This window comes from Xyrauchen texanus, chromosome 28 (genome assembly GCF_025860055.1).
Source record: "Xyrauchen texanus isolate HMW12.3.18 chromosome 28, RBS_HiC_50CHRs, whole genome shotgun sequence".
NCBI lineage: Eukaryota > Metazoa > Chordata > Actinopteri > Cypriniformes > Catostomidae > Xyrauchen > Xyrauchen texanus.
In genome coordinates, this window is record NC_068303.1 from 39,740,035 (window position 1) to 39,755,687 (window position 15,653).

The 15,653-nt window shown below is 36.8% G+C and overlaps 1 protein-coding gene across 2 annotated transcripts in view; it reads right to left on the minus strand.

Annotated features, from left to right (window-relative positions):
- The window catches only part of ptprk (protein tyrosine phosphatase receptor type K), a 270,960-nt gene that overhangs the window by 50,299 nt on the left and 205,008 nt on the right, over window positions 1-15,653 (minus strand). For both annotated transcript variants that reach the window (XM_052095541.1, XM_052095542.1), the window contains 3 exons: window positions 14,380-14,653; window positions 13,321-13,357; window positions 4,776-4,911 (listed from right to left, as the gene is read on the minus strand). In XM_052095541.1, coding sequence (XP_051951501.1) covers window positions 4,776-4,911; window positions 13,321-13,357; window positions 14,380-14,653 — 447 coding nt within the window. The remainder of the gene's footprint in view (window positions 1-4,775; window positions 4,912-13,320; window positions 13,358-14,379; window positions 14,654-15,653) is intronic.

Consider the following 15,653-nt stretch of genomic DNA (forward strand, 5'->3'; position numbering starts at 1 on the left):
GACCGTTACAGTTAAAAGACTCTTATTGTTGAGAATGACATTTTAAGAATGACATTCCTTTATTGCCTTTTGTTAAGGTGTACACATTTCTGTTTCAGTGTAATGGACAAAATGGTCATGTTGTTTGATTGTACTTTTGTTGATGATGTTTGTACTTCTCCAGGGCCATTTGTAGGTGGTCGCCTAGGGCACCACCTGCTGGGGGGGCTCCAAAGAGGAGGCTGCTGCAACGCACCCCAAACAACCCGCAGTAGGGATGAAACAACCCTATACTTCTCAACCTTACAGTTAAAACAAAGCATCACTGAAGTTTTGGATGATGTTCTGCTAAAAAAATTCCTTCTAAAACAAAAAAATGTCTGACTAGTCCTCAGTTATGTTGACTGGTGAACTTTAATCCATCTATGTGTGTGTGTGTGTTTAAATATCTTTCTACTTTATGATTGCTGTTTCATTGCACATTGTGCCTAATTATTAATAATAACATTATTAATTTTACTATAATGGGCATGCAGCAAAGCTGCTATCTGTGTCTGTGTCTGCATCTGTTGCAATGGCAAAATGATCAGTAATCTGATATAACTGGATGTGGGAGTTGCTTAAACCAGAAGTGTGCCAACACTAAATGAAAAGCTTTTAAATGTGACTATTTTCCATTTATAGTTCCTATACAGTAGAAAATATGCCTTGTATGGTACAATGGAGCTAAAAGTGAAGAAAAAAAAAAATCACTTTTGATTTTATTTTCTACCAAAACACTAAACAGTAAAAAAGAAAGAAAAGAAAAATACCACAGCACGTTCCTTAACACCTGTTTGACACTACGCACTTCAAAAATTCCCTGATCCATGACATTATTGAGTATCATGTGTAAAAGTTGAATTTGAGGTAATTTGATCTAATATTTAATCATTTTTATAATGTTGCAAATTTATGTAGCTAAATAATACCCTTGAAAGTATCACATTTATTTTGAGACAAAATACTTCTTTGCCATTCTCATTTTGGTTCAAGATGATTAAATCAAATGTTTTTGATAACTGTCCAATAAGTGAAAGGAAAGTATTTGGGGTTGTTGCAGGGGCTAAAGGCCCCCATAACGGGAGAATAGATTTGTGATGAAGAACGTTTAAAATGGGTTCACTTGCCTGATTTAAATCACAATTGAGGTTCATTTGTTTATAGAATACTTGAGTTGTTATGAAATGCCAAATGTGATTGAAATTAAAAGAAAATGGTAATCCTTTTTTTAAGTGGTTATTTTATAGAATCTTATTTTTTTTACTCAAAAAAGCATCTTGCATTGCCAAAGTATTTGCATAAGTTGACAGTTCTTTCCTATTACTATTGTCCCTATATCTACACAATATCACTATAACCCCTGGCCTACTTTCCTTGACAAATTTACACAGGTTAGGTTTAACACTGAGCTCTATACAAAGAGAACAGAGGCTCCACATATGTGCAGGGTCTTTATTTGTAATGTAAGGTCATAGAAGATTTCTCTGCTGACAGTGTAAAAATGAACACGTATGAGATGTGTGTGTGAGAGAGAAAGAGAAAGAAAGAGACATCAAAAACTTGACCTTCTAAATGTCATAGCACACAGTTGGTTCACTGTAATTCTTGAGCCAGAATTCCTCTGAAAAAATAGAGATGCAAGGTCTAAGTGAAGACAAAAAGAAGGGCGGATGAAGGAAAAGAAAAAACAACATCCCAGAAGAGAGATGATCTTTGAAAGAAAACATGTCAGTGGAGAGTGGATGAGAAGATGCAAATCTGATACTAAAAGATGCAAATTTAAAGAGTGCATGATGATTGTGTAATTATGTGAATACAGACCTCTGCACACACAGAACACTTACTATTCACGTGGACTTCCCTTCAGCCAATCATTATCCACTCAGACTCTCCCTACAGCCAATTAGATTCTACTCAACTTCACAACTCAGCCAATAACCATTTATGTAGATTCTCCCCATAGTCCAATAGTTCTACTCAGACTTCCTCTTCTCTGCCAACTCAACTTTCCATTAAACATACTAAAACATTCTTTAAACAAGATAAATTCACCTGAGAAACCTTTGTTTTCAGACATAGCATCTTAAGTTCATTTTGGCAAATTTCTTCACATATATTTTTCACTTAGGTTTTAGACATAAACTGTAATATTTCATATTTTATTTCCTATTTTCTTACAGCCAGCTTCCATGTGTGAGCCTTACAAGATGGCATATTCTAACAATGGGAAAACAGACCAAAATATGTATACCAAGACAATAATAAGCCTTCATATTCCATCATTTACAATCAAGTCTGTATACAGTTATTTGAATTAATTATTTCTGAGAAAATATTCTTTATAAGGTACACAGACTAATATTTTATGGCCTTTCATTTGTGTTTGCACTCTTTAGAGCGCTCATGACCTGCCATTCAAGAAACAGCCATATGATGGCGCCATTAGACAGAAGCAGCAAGAGAGTTAATGCCTTAATGTACTTCAGTCACAGTACTTTTATTCTCTTATGTTCATAATGTCATGTTAATTGCGTATTTTATTTTATATTGTAGCTATAGTGTATATTGTTATTATAGTTTTTATTTGATTTGATTCATTACCTGGCACCTTATTTTAGTTTTATCTTATTATTATTTGTCTTGTCATTATCTGTTTTGTGTATTAATGCTTTGGCAATATTGTATGTAAACACAATCATGCCAATAAAGTACTTTTAAATTGAAATTGAAATTGAGTGAATGTGAACATGTCATGACAGTTCTGATTGGCTGATTATTATGAGGAAGAGGATGTGGATGAAATTTGACAGGGGTGCATTTTTGTCCCCCTTCAGAGCAATCTGTTCTTCAGTCGAAAGGAGTAGAGTGACTCCTCTGGGCCGGTGCAAACACTTCCCCCCTCTGCTCATTAACAAAAGTGTATCTGAACAATGTCTTCCTTTAGACCCACATGGCCATGGAGCAAAAACGGGTCACCTTTTTTGACATTTCATTTTATTTTATCAAAAGTTGTGTGTTTGTATGTTTATGGAGTGGTGGTGGCGTAGTGGGCTACAGCGCAGAATTGGTAATCAGAAGGTTGCAGGTTTGATCCCCACAGCCACCAGCATTGTGTCCTTGAGCAAGACACTTAACTCCAGATTGTTCTGGGGGGATTGTCCCTGTAGTAGCCTTTTGCCTTTTATCCAAAGTCACTTTGGATAAAAGTGTCTGCCAAATGCATAAATGTAAATGTTTACATGAATTAATGCACTATGAACTAACAAACTAACAATGAACAATAGAATTTGTATTAACAAACCTTAACAAAGAATAAACGCTTTAAAAAAATAATTAGTTTATTGTTAGTTAATGATACCTAATGCATTAACTAATGTTAACAAACGTAACCTTAAAATAAAGTGCTACCAATATTGTAGACTGAAGTAAACATCGTTTTTGGTGGAATTTTTGTTTCTATAGTTATATTGTAGTAACTATTAAAAGATAAACATGAAAAAATTCAAAATTTTTAAGAGTGGCATACAAAACTGGTCAACTTGATTTCATTGCGTTCTGTTCATTTTCATGTGTGAAATGGAAGTTCACTTAATGCATTTGTGTTGGCACTACATGAAAACTTTTTGTGGTGTTAATGTAGAATTGATGAAACTGGGCAGGAGATTTCCATTTCCCAGCATGCTTTGCATGGGACTCGATAGGGAGAGTAAATGTTAACATTAAGTGTTATTTTATGTGTTTTTGTGTAATATGAATATAAAGGGTGATACTTGTTAACGTTTGAAGTTTTGATATTTTGAGATTGAGAAGAGTTTCTGTCATGTTGGAGTTTTGGGGGGTGGTCACCATTATGGTGAAGAGTGGAGCTTGAGCTAACGATGAGGACAGTTAACTGATTGCTCGCTTCGTTGAGTAAATGCTGTGCTAACTTTAGCATAGTTACTAAACTACTCTCTGTAGTGCTTCCAACCAGCATGTTTTTAGCATGCTAACATTCACTTTCACTAGTTAATACATAAAGAAATAAAATAGATTTATTTGAGTTATATTGACACATCAAATTTTGTTGGGTTTACTCAATTCAACAAGGTTCTTTCTACACAGTGTTTGTGTTAAGATTGCATAATGATTTTAACTTTAAACATGTGAACAATTGAATCAAGTTAGCCAACGTGCTTTTTTTTTGGAGTGTACATAAGATATTGGGCTCAACTACAAAGCAACCACCACACAATCTTTAACACTTTCCTAAATCATAGCTTTTGAGTTGCTTTTCTCTGGTTTAGAAATGTGTTTGGATGTGTCTACCCGTTTTACTATAATGACATTTCTGAAAATGACCACACATAAAGTAAAACTTCTTAAAACCTTGTGTGTCAGGGTGGGCAATATGACAGTACTGTACATACCATGCAATGTTACGATAGAGATTCAGCTATAATGTTTATACCTTTACAGCTATGGGTGTTCAACACTAAAGTGTGTCCGACTCTCTTTTAATGGATTTAATTGAGTTTTTGCCTTGTTAAGCTGGAAACCAGAGCCTGCCTGAACAAGTGAATCCTTAGTGGTTTTTACAATAGTTGCTGACAGCGGTCCTGATGTGGCACCCTGCGGATGCTCCCTGTGTGCTGATGATGTAATGAGATGACAGTGGAAGGAGGATGGTGGTGTTCTCGTGGCTATTTCAAGAATGAACACGCACGTACTGTAACGGCAGTTAACATTTGAAGAAGCAACAGAATTGAATGTACCTTTTCTTCACCAGAAGGATGGCCACAAGCACCAGAAGTATAAAGACCAGGACAGCAGCACTGATGCCGGCAATTTTCACCACTTGGTCGGTCTGTTTGGCAGGGTCTGGAATTACTTCCGGCTCCTCGGTGGCCCCTGAAGAGAAGAATAGAACTTTAAAGCTAATGCATGTAATGTTTTCAATGTTAAAATTCGTACTATATGTAAGCCAATGTAGTTTGATTTAACATAAAAGTGTAACACTGGCACTTTCAAAACATTGTTTTGTTTGTTTGCATGACCCGTCCAGCTCGACACAGTGACACTGACTCAACCAATGCTTTTTGAACTCTTTGGGAAAAAAGTAATGAATTTTTCAATTCGGTTTGGTGATGCTACCGGAGAAATCATTTCTTTTATGAGACAAATAGATGCGGTCCTTGATGCTGGTTAATACAACGTGACTTCACCTGCTACTGTGCACATGGACAGCACCCACAGAGGCCAACTATTAACCTTAGTTTACACGTCAAGGACTATATCTTCAGGGACTATAAGATTTTTTGCTTACGGATTACTTAATGACGTCATTATTTAAGGTCAACAAAAATATTTAAATTATGCTATAAATACATATTACATTATCAATGTACAAGACCATAAGGGCTTGATTTATTATTGCATTGCACTACCTCACAGGTTCATTAAAGTGCCTGGACGTTTTACAAAGAAAAACTGCTGTTTGCTGTGTAATATCTTTCTTCGCTGCCAAAAAAATAACAGAATGGCTTCAAAATGACTGTCGGATATGTTTCTCCAAATATTGGCAGACAACCACAGTCTCGTTCCATTGTTCAACACTAATATTATTACTCTGTTGGCACGAATACATTGTACAAAACACAAAAATGATTATGCTCTAAAAATAAAAGTATGAAACAGTTCAAAGAAAAGACGCTGCCTCTGAGCGCAACCTAAAGAACAGAGCGCTCACAGATAGTGTTGAGCTAAATAGAACATGAAACCTCTGGGAGTTATACAACCTTTGTAAAACACAAGAGTGGATGGTAAAATCCATTATTAAAGCCATTTTTCTATACACTGTAATTTCCAGGCCTGCCAAAATCACAGTCTATCTTTATGCTGCATCTGAGAACATGGCAAATTCATTGACTTTATGGGGATGGTGCGTCACAAGGATGCAAAGGAAAAATGTAAATCGGTGTTCCGGCATGCACCCAAAAATGTACGTTTGCTGTATTACTGCTTGATTTCAAACTGGCCTGATTCTTTTCTTTGTGATTATTACAAAATCACCTGACAGCGATTACCTAATCTGATTTGATGCGACAGGACATTTTGGAAATCGTCGATTTCTATTACTGCAGCATCACTAGTGTAGGCCTGTCCAAAGTGAAATCTTATTGGTCCAAATGCCCGTTCCACATAACTGTATATTAAACATTAAATACCTTCTGATTGGCAGTGACTGTGTCACATCGTGGGGCAGTGTTGTGTTTGTTGCATTGCGCCTGGTCAGGAAAGGGTATTGTATATACCGTTTTGTATGTTATAATGTATAAATGAATTTGCACTGAAGGGACAAGCGCAAAACAGACAATTGAATTGTTAATCTGAATGATTTACCTGAAATCGATGGCTGCTTGATTAATCAAATTAATAGCATAAGAATATTTGCTGACAATGGCCCACCAAAAAAAGATAGTTCAATATAAATAAAACATAATAATTCAAATAGTGCTGTCAGTCGATTCAAATTTTCAATCACGATCAACATAGAATTTTTGTAGTTAATTGTGATTAATCGCATATTATGAAAACGCTGAAATTTGACAGTATATCAAATTCTTTTCTTGTCAAAATGCATTTATTTCCATCTAAGAAAGAAAAGAAAACAATATGTAACAATATAATGATTTATGAACATTTTCCAAACACAGTATAAAAAATATCATCAATTCAAATAACATTAAACATTTCCCAAAGTCTAAGTGGAAGGTTGTCTTATTGAAAGAACTAGTCCCAACATAGGTTTCATATTCATTGCAATGGGCATTAAATCTCTTAAAATCTCACCTCCACAATATTCATTTACCGGTAGATTGTGGCTATCCGCTTTCTTAAAGCCGCATTCATGATTGGCGTTAGGGTCTCAACGCCGCTTTGAACTCAAATAATCGCATGCGTTACCGTGTTAATTCTGACAGCCCTAAATTACAATAAATATAATTATAAACAGTGTTGGGGAGTAATGGAAAATACAAAATATAAGTAACTGTAATCCACTACAGTTATAATTTAAATAATTGGTAATTAGAATAGAGTTACATTCAAAAAGTATTTTGATTACTGAAGAGATTACTTTGCATTTTATGGTAATTTGTTTCATTTAATATTTAGTCCTTTCAGATGGAAACATTTATACATATAAATGATGTGATCCAAAGTGTATTTGAACAGCGGTGAAACACTTTCTTATGATGTGTTACATTCATACGAGCAGACAGAGAAGTACGTTTGAAGTAAGTTTAGTAAGTATAGAAATAAACCTTGTGTAAATTGTTAGCTTTATGCTAAGCTAAAATGCTATTTCTAGCCAATTTACATGCACGTTACCAGACATCATCATATTTTTTTATTAAGAAAATTCACGTTGGACCATAATTTTCTTTTTCTAGTAAGACCTTTGATATTATATTGGAAAACATTTATTCTTGATAATAATTTTTTTATTGTTTTCCTGTAATAAATATCTAAAAATCCTTAAAAAAAGATCAGTTTGATTGATGTTGTTTTAGAAACAACACTGCATAAGATATTTGGGTTTTTCAGAGAATGTATTTTTAACGTGTATTTTGTCTTACTGTACTGACACTTTTTATAGTCAAAACAAGTGAAAAAAATCTACCAGTGCTGAAGAAGTAATCCAAAGTATTTAGAATACATTACTGACCTTGAGTAAACGAATGGAATATGTTACAAATTACATTTTACAGCATGTATTTTGTAATCTGTAGTAGAATACATTTCAAATGTAACCCTCCCTACCCTGCTGTCAAATGACTGTGCCATTAAACTGGAGGTGTTATTATTCAGCTAAGTTGCTATAAATATAATGACCTTAACTTACTTGCTCAACTTAAAAATGTTCTCCTCAAACTGTTGCTCCACCATGACAGTAATTGAGTTGAAAGAGAAAACTCACAGTAGAAGTCGACAGATCACACTAATCTAACAATAGCGCCTCTTGTGGCAACTTTGCGAATGACACATAGTTGTGTTAAGTTATGAATTGCAGCCTTACACATTTCAGAATGCAACAATGCGTGAAATCAAGCTTGCATTGCAAGATGCGTCTGCATTCACATACTTGCGTAGAGTATGATTCGGCCCTTAGTCTTCATTCTGCAGTGGCACTTTGGGTCTACATAACTGTCAGGAATACATCAGCAATGACAGAAATACCACTTACACAGCAATCTAACAGGTAAACTATCATTACAGCGTCTACAGCTATTGATCCAAACTTCTCCTGAATTCAAGCTGGGTGCATATGACATTTACGACTCTCTATGTCTCTGTGCTGACTTCACTTATGGGTTTTTGTCAGTAAAGGCTGCATTGTGCAAGCTGTCTTGGCAGAAGATGTAAATGGATCTTCGGTATGTCCTGAAGCTGTACTATAAGCTTTTAAGAGTGATAAGGCAATGACCCACTGACATGGGCCTCTTAAATAAAGCCATCAGCTGCACTCTCTGCCTCTGGATCCGTGGGGCAGCTTATTTTTACCCAACAATAACGCTCAAACAAAATGAAAGCCCCTGTCACTGCCTTACACACAGCTTTTCTATCCTCTACACCTCATTTTGCAGAGTGAGCATCCTGGGGCAAAATGGCTCTGCTGCCCTAATGCACCATCCCCCTTGTCTTCATCATCATACCACTCTCCACACATGAGTGCCACATCTCAAATACTAATATTTTATATTCAATAACAAATGACCATTTGATGTATAGGTTTACCACAAACATATACACTGATGAGCTAAAACATTATGACCACTCACAGGTGGAGTGAATAATGTTGATCATCTCCTAATAAGGCCACATGCCAAGGTCTGGGTAGATTAGATGGTAAGTGAACAGTCAGCAGGAGAAATGGTCAGAAGTAAAGACCTGAGTGACTTTAACAAAAGCCAAATTATTATGGCCAAACAACTGGGTCAGAGCATCTCTGAAATGACAAGGCTTGCGGGGTGCTCCCGGTCAGCATTGGTGAGTACCTACCGACAGTGGTCAAACCACAAACCAGCGGCAGGGAGTTGAGCACCCAAGGCTCATTCATGCGGGAGGGCAATGAAGGCTATCCCGTCTGGTCCAAACTGACAGAAGGTCTACTGTGACACAAGTCACAAATTGTTTTATGATGTTTATGGGAGGAATGTGTCACAACACACAGTGCATCGTACCCTGCTGCGTATGGGTCTGTGCAGCCACAGACCGGTCAAAGTGCCCATGATATCCCCTGTCCACCATCGAAAGCGCCTACAATGGTCACATGAGTCTGGACTGGACCTTGGAGCAGTGGAAGAAGGTCGCCTGGTCCGAGGAATCCAGTTGTCTTTTACATCACATGGACAGCTGTGTACATGTGCACCATATATCTGGGGAAGTGATGGCACCAGGATGCACTGTGGGAAGACAACAAGCCGGTGGAGTGAGTGTGATGCTCTGGGCAATGTTCTTCTGGGAGACCCTGGGTCCAACATTCATGTGGACATCAATTTGACATGTGCCAACTACATAAACATCGTTGCAGACCAGGTATATCCCTTCATGGCAACGGTATTCCCTGATGGCAGTGGACTCTTTCAGCAGGAAAATGCACCTGCCACACTGCACACATTGTTCGGGAATGGTTTGAGGAACATTATGAACAGTTCAAGGTGTTGCCCTGGCATCCAAATTCCCCAGATCTCAATCCTACTGGGCATCTGTGGAATATGCTGGACCAAAAAGTCCGATCCACAGCAGCTCCACCTTGCAACTGACAAGACTTGAAGGATCTGCTGCAAATGTGTTGGTGCCTGATACCACAGGACACCTTCAGAGGACTTGTAGAATCCATGCCTTGTTGGGTTGGCTCTGTTTTGGCAGCACGCGGAGGACCAACAGCATATTAGTCATAATGTTTTGGCTCATCAGTGTAAATAAAGTACACACCGGGCCACAATGCTACGGTGTTGCAGGCACCTGCAAGGCCATTGCTATGTTGTTGCTTTTGTGTTCTGGTTTTTTGTTAAGCCCACTAAGGTCTGGGTAAGGTCGAACCATCTGTGCATAAGTTCTCACTTAAGTTGGGACGTACTAACGCCTTAGTTACAAACTAACTAGTAGTTAAGTCAGTGCTTTATTTGGTTGCATCACCTGTATTTAACCCAAGACTAAGCCAGTAGGTCATAAGCTCTCCGTAATGTGTAGTGGCACAATATGACATTCACCTTTTTTGATCCAATCAACGGCCTTTACATTTCTAAAAAGAAGCTTTGAATTTGAGCTTTATGATGCTACAGTTGATGTTCCAACCTTTTTTGTCTCATGTAATTGTCAACGGTGTGATAAAATTTCCATTGAAATACGAGATGTAAAAAAAGTATTTTTTATAAAAAAATGCCATCTTTATATGAAAATAATAAGATTCAGGAACTGTATCTGTTATTAATGAGCAATAAATAAATACTAACTCAACAGACTGGAAAAACTGATATTTTATTCATTTTAATATCCAATATATTTTGTATGTTTGAAATTTTGCATGCCAGTGACACCTGGTGACTTCCGAAAGGACAGAGTTTAGATCAGTTTTATGTTGAAGAGCCGCTAACAAGTCATTTTTTTATACATAATGTTCTCTCTTGTAAATGTAAACAAATGTAAACGTCAACATCATCATAAAGTATATGTTTAAGGGCCCCTTTTTAAGTGCGCAAGCGTTAAGTGCAGCGCAATGCCTTAACTCATAAGCAAAATCAATGGTCATGTCCGTGAAGTGTTGGTATTTTCGTACAAGCATGCGCTGAAGTCTAGGCACAAGTGGGTTTAGCGAAATTGCACGTGCAAGGCTTTAATCGGGTCCAATAGAGGTTCTTCTCTGACACCATTTCCGTCCTATTATACAGCTCATTTCTTGTCAAGCACCAGGGATAGAAACAAAGACTGTAAATTCTTAAAAAGTTGGAAGTGTAAATAGACTGTTTGCAATGAATTGGAAGAATAAAAGTATGGATTTACATTATTTTGTGCATCCTTGTTAAATTAAACACGTTCCTTTTATACGCATGGAAAATGAAATTCAGCAAATGGATGTAGGCTCAGAGAATTACAGAGAATGTAAGAATTATTAATCATTTTCATCTACTGACACACAAGTCATGCCTAGTACCTACAGTGAATGTATTGGCATGCACTTCACTTCTACCGGTCGGCATTGATTTTGAAAAATGTTATTATTATTATTATTATTATTATAGTTTAATTGTGCGATGTTAATATATTTAATGGTGTCTAAATTGACCATTTCAGCTATAACTAGGCATTTCTGGTGCAACCGGTCCCTGATCTCTAGATACTGTTCGAGTCCCTGACCATTAGGTGGCGATATGCACAAAGAATGTAAATCGCCAAAAACAAAAGAAGAAGAATGTTAAGTGAAAGTGGACATTGCTAGTACAAAATGATTTAAATATTGATCTGTTTCTCACCCTTACCTATTATATCGCTGTAAAGACATGGATATAACCACTGGAGTCGTGTAGATTACTTTTATGACTTTATGTGCTTTTTGGAGCTTCAAAGTTGTGGCCACCATTCACTTGCATTGTGTGGACCTACAGAGCTGAGATATTCTTCTACAAATCTTTATTTGTGTTCAGAAGAAGAAAGTAAGTCATACACATCTGGGTTTGAAGGACAGGGAGCACTGCAACAGATTGCATGGCCCCCACAGAGTCTTTAATGAAGAGACGGAAGCAATTGAGAAATTGCCTAAATATGTAGAGGAACTGTGGCAAATCCAATCTGCCGCAACCAAGACAAACTGTGTCCAGGTGTATCTAGGAGAATCGGGGCTGTTTTAAAGGCAAAGGTGGTCACACCGAATATTGATTCAGCTTTTTATATGTTTACTGGACTTTGTATGATATTAATTGATAAATGAAAACTATTTATGTCATTATTTTTGAAGACATCCTCACTATGCAACATTTTTCACAAGTGTCTAAAACTTCTGCACAGTGCTGTATATCATTTTATTATAGTCAGTGTTACCTGGAGTGCTTTCTTTATTCTCTGAATTAATGAATGAATGTAGTGATTGAAGCCACACAAGGATACATTTTGCCGTTGTAAGCTTTTATTTAGAAACAAATAATTTCTCAGTCCAAGAACAGCTCAGAGTAGAATGTCTGAAATGAAAGTCATTCTGACAGGACATGAATGCAGTGTTAGCCATAGCAGTGTAAATGTGACCTTATACACCTATCTGTTATAGAACTGCTGTCTGTTATTTTTATCCATACAATGATATTAACAAGAACACGAGAAACTCATTCACTGCTCTCAATTGATTAATTTTTTTACTTGATTAATTACTTGAAAAACTTGCAAGCAATGTTCACTTAATTATGAAATACTTCAAGGCCACATGCCATTGGTTTAATTGAATTAGTTAATGTTTATATTTAGATTTAATAAAGTAGTGTGTTTTATAGCATATTCGTTTTCCAATCAGTGGCAAAGACCTTTCCAGCGAACGTTTTCACGATCAGTTTTGACTCTTGGATTAAAGATGATTAATCCGAGGTATGGTGTGGCTTCAGATGCTAGCCTGTATTGGTTCAGACATCAAATTTTGCCCCCCGCCTGAACACTTGTTTTTCTGTCAGGTCTTATAAGCATGATTTGAGTGGAAAACACTGGAAGCGATTCAATGGAAATTGGATTACATCCATTTTGGAGATAAAATTCCATGCTTAAAAACTAAAATGTATTTTTGTTGCTAAACAACACATGACGTGGGGTATATCTAATCCGCTCGGGGAGTGCACTGAGCCTCGGGCACAGTTTTATCATTCGACTTCCTGCTGAAAAACAATTAATGAAGACTCAGAAGAAGAAATAATGTGCAATAACTCAGGCGGGTCACAATGAAGGTGCTTTCGCTGCTGTCATTACCACAGCAGTGTGCTGACTATATATACGTACACATATATGTATCACGTTATGCAGAACAACATACTGGACATTTTAGCTGGATATAATCCAGTGCAAACTTGAGTAAAAATCCAACAAACACTGTAGATCCCAACAGTGCTGTGGATGATTCACAACAGTAATATGTTAAAAAGGGTTACATGTGCATATATTATAAAGTCACTGCATTAAAAAGGCTATTGGAAGATGGACAATATGATGAACAATCTCACAAAAATCTAATGTCTATTGAACAAATCAAATCATGCATGTTCTCAGTATGAAAGGTCTTACCTTTAAATGCCAATTTCAAACACTGAGTTTTACTTTCCTGTAAAGAAAAAGATTTGCAGTTAATTTTCAAAACTCTATTAATACCAGAAGAGCATAATATACAGATGTCTAAAAAGAAATGAGCAAAAGATATTCAGCACAAAGATTTATGTTTGAATGCAATTTTATTTACAACCTCCCCAAATCTAGATAATTATCATCTCCAATGGCTCCATTTACCATCACGCACGCATCCATCAACACAGATGGAAAATTAATAATAGCCTACAGATTAAGAACTAAAGACAATGGGGGTCTGGGTATCGCAGCGAGTATTGATGCTGCGAAACTTGCGAACTGGTTTCAGCCTTGTTGCATTTGGCAGGTGCTAGTTTCACACCCTGGCCACTGTTTAATATATTTGGCAACTTCCCAGATCCATGGTCTTGCCATTTCCTGATATTGTCGATCATCATCTGTTCGCAATCGGTGAATGGGGCTTTTTAAGACATCATCGATATCCGATTACATCATCCTATTGCCCAGCCCTATTATATACTTCAATACACAAACACTTGAAGCAACATAAATACATTGCTCAAGGACAAATCAGTAAAAAGGATTGATATTTCTGCAACAATTCAATTCCTGGTCAACCCAACCAGGATTTAACCCTGAGACTTCTGTATAACCAATACATGTGTTTGTGAGTGGTTCTTCAATTAGGGGAACTTTTCTATGCCCTTTACATTGTTCTCATGACAGTAACTTTATTAGGTGTCATTCCCAAAGCAGCCAGTATATGAGAATTCAAATTCAGACACAATTTATTTCTATTTGTACAAGTTTAATGTTAAATGACTGATAGCTACTGTAACTTGTTGTGTAAGTCCAAGGCTTATCCAATGTATTCTCCAAAAACAGAAAAAACTCATTAATATCACACATTATACCACAATTCTTGTATATGTGATAAAACATCAATTAAGATTTTTTATGATTTCAACTAGTCAAAAGTGTCACAAAAATGATCCTTATATGGCACCATATAATGTGTATATTTGTGTGTTATCTGCTAACCTTCTCCACGCTGCTAACGGCCTGGAAATAGATGTTGTAGTTTTTCCGGGGTGCGAGGGGAGCGTTCCAGTACCCCTGATACGTCTTGTTGTCTCCCACCGTAAATGGCAAGGGTTCCGGAAGATTCCTTGGCGGGAGTTCTGCTGCAAAATAATACGGCAACCCGGCACTTGCGGCGTTCTGATAGGACACAGGCTTGCGATAACACTCCCCACTGCCTGCCTCCCGTCGTGCACGGTGTGGATTGATCTCCTTCACTACGATCTGATAGGCGCTGTTGATGGTGGACAAAAGAACACAGCCAATCAGATGACTTAAACTGCACAACTAATGATCGGCAGTGCCAATTCCATTCAAATCATAAGAGAAAACAGCCATCGCAATGTAAGACAATTAATAAATAACAACATTGCAGTGTGGGGTTAGGATTAGGAGTTCATGACAATATAATTTGGCCCATAGGGCTAATTAAAGCACACCCCAGAACTCCCCCTAGATTCGGCTCTGCTGTAATTCTACTACATGTCGAATTTGACATTTTCTTTCTAGTGAGCATTTGTTTGGGTAAAACTTTGTGTAGTACTTTGTTTAATACTTGTGATCAATATTTCTGGGCTGCGTTTCTCAATAACGATTGATCTTAGCGGTTAAGATTTTACAAACGTTTGTTATTTTGTACATGCGTTTCCTGAAACTGCACTTGACATGAACATGCGAGGACGTACTTTAAGTGCTACTTAAGAGAGACGCTGTCCACTCACGTGAGGTGCTGAAATGTGACCGCATAGAGCTGCTCATCATTGTAACTTCATTATATGAGTGCTTTTTATAAGTCATAGTAGCTCTAGCCCACACCTCCAATCTCATTTCATTAATTGGATGCCAGGTTTGCCAACTCCTGACTCTAATTAGCTTTTGTTGATGTCCTTAGCCTAGGGGTTAACATACATTTTCCAAACTACACTGAATGTTTTAATGATGTATTCAAAATGTACAAGAACAAATACAATAATTTGTGTTTTATTAGTTAAAACAGATTGTGTTTGTTCATTATTGTAACTTATATGAAGATCAAACCAGATTTTAAGACAAATTTGACATAAATGCAGATCATTTCAAAGAGTTCACATACTTTTTCTTGCCACTGTATTTGTTAAATGTTACTTTTGTCAAATTTTCAGTGTAAACTAGAATGATAACCTTAAACAGAATAAAATCGAATAAATGGCCACAAAACTAATACACAATGACAACAACAAAAAAAGACATAAAAC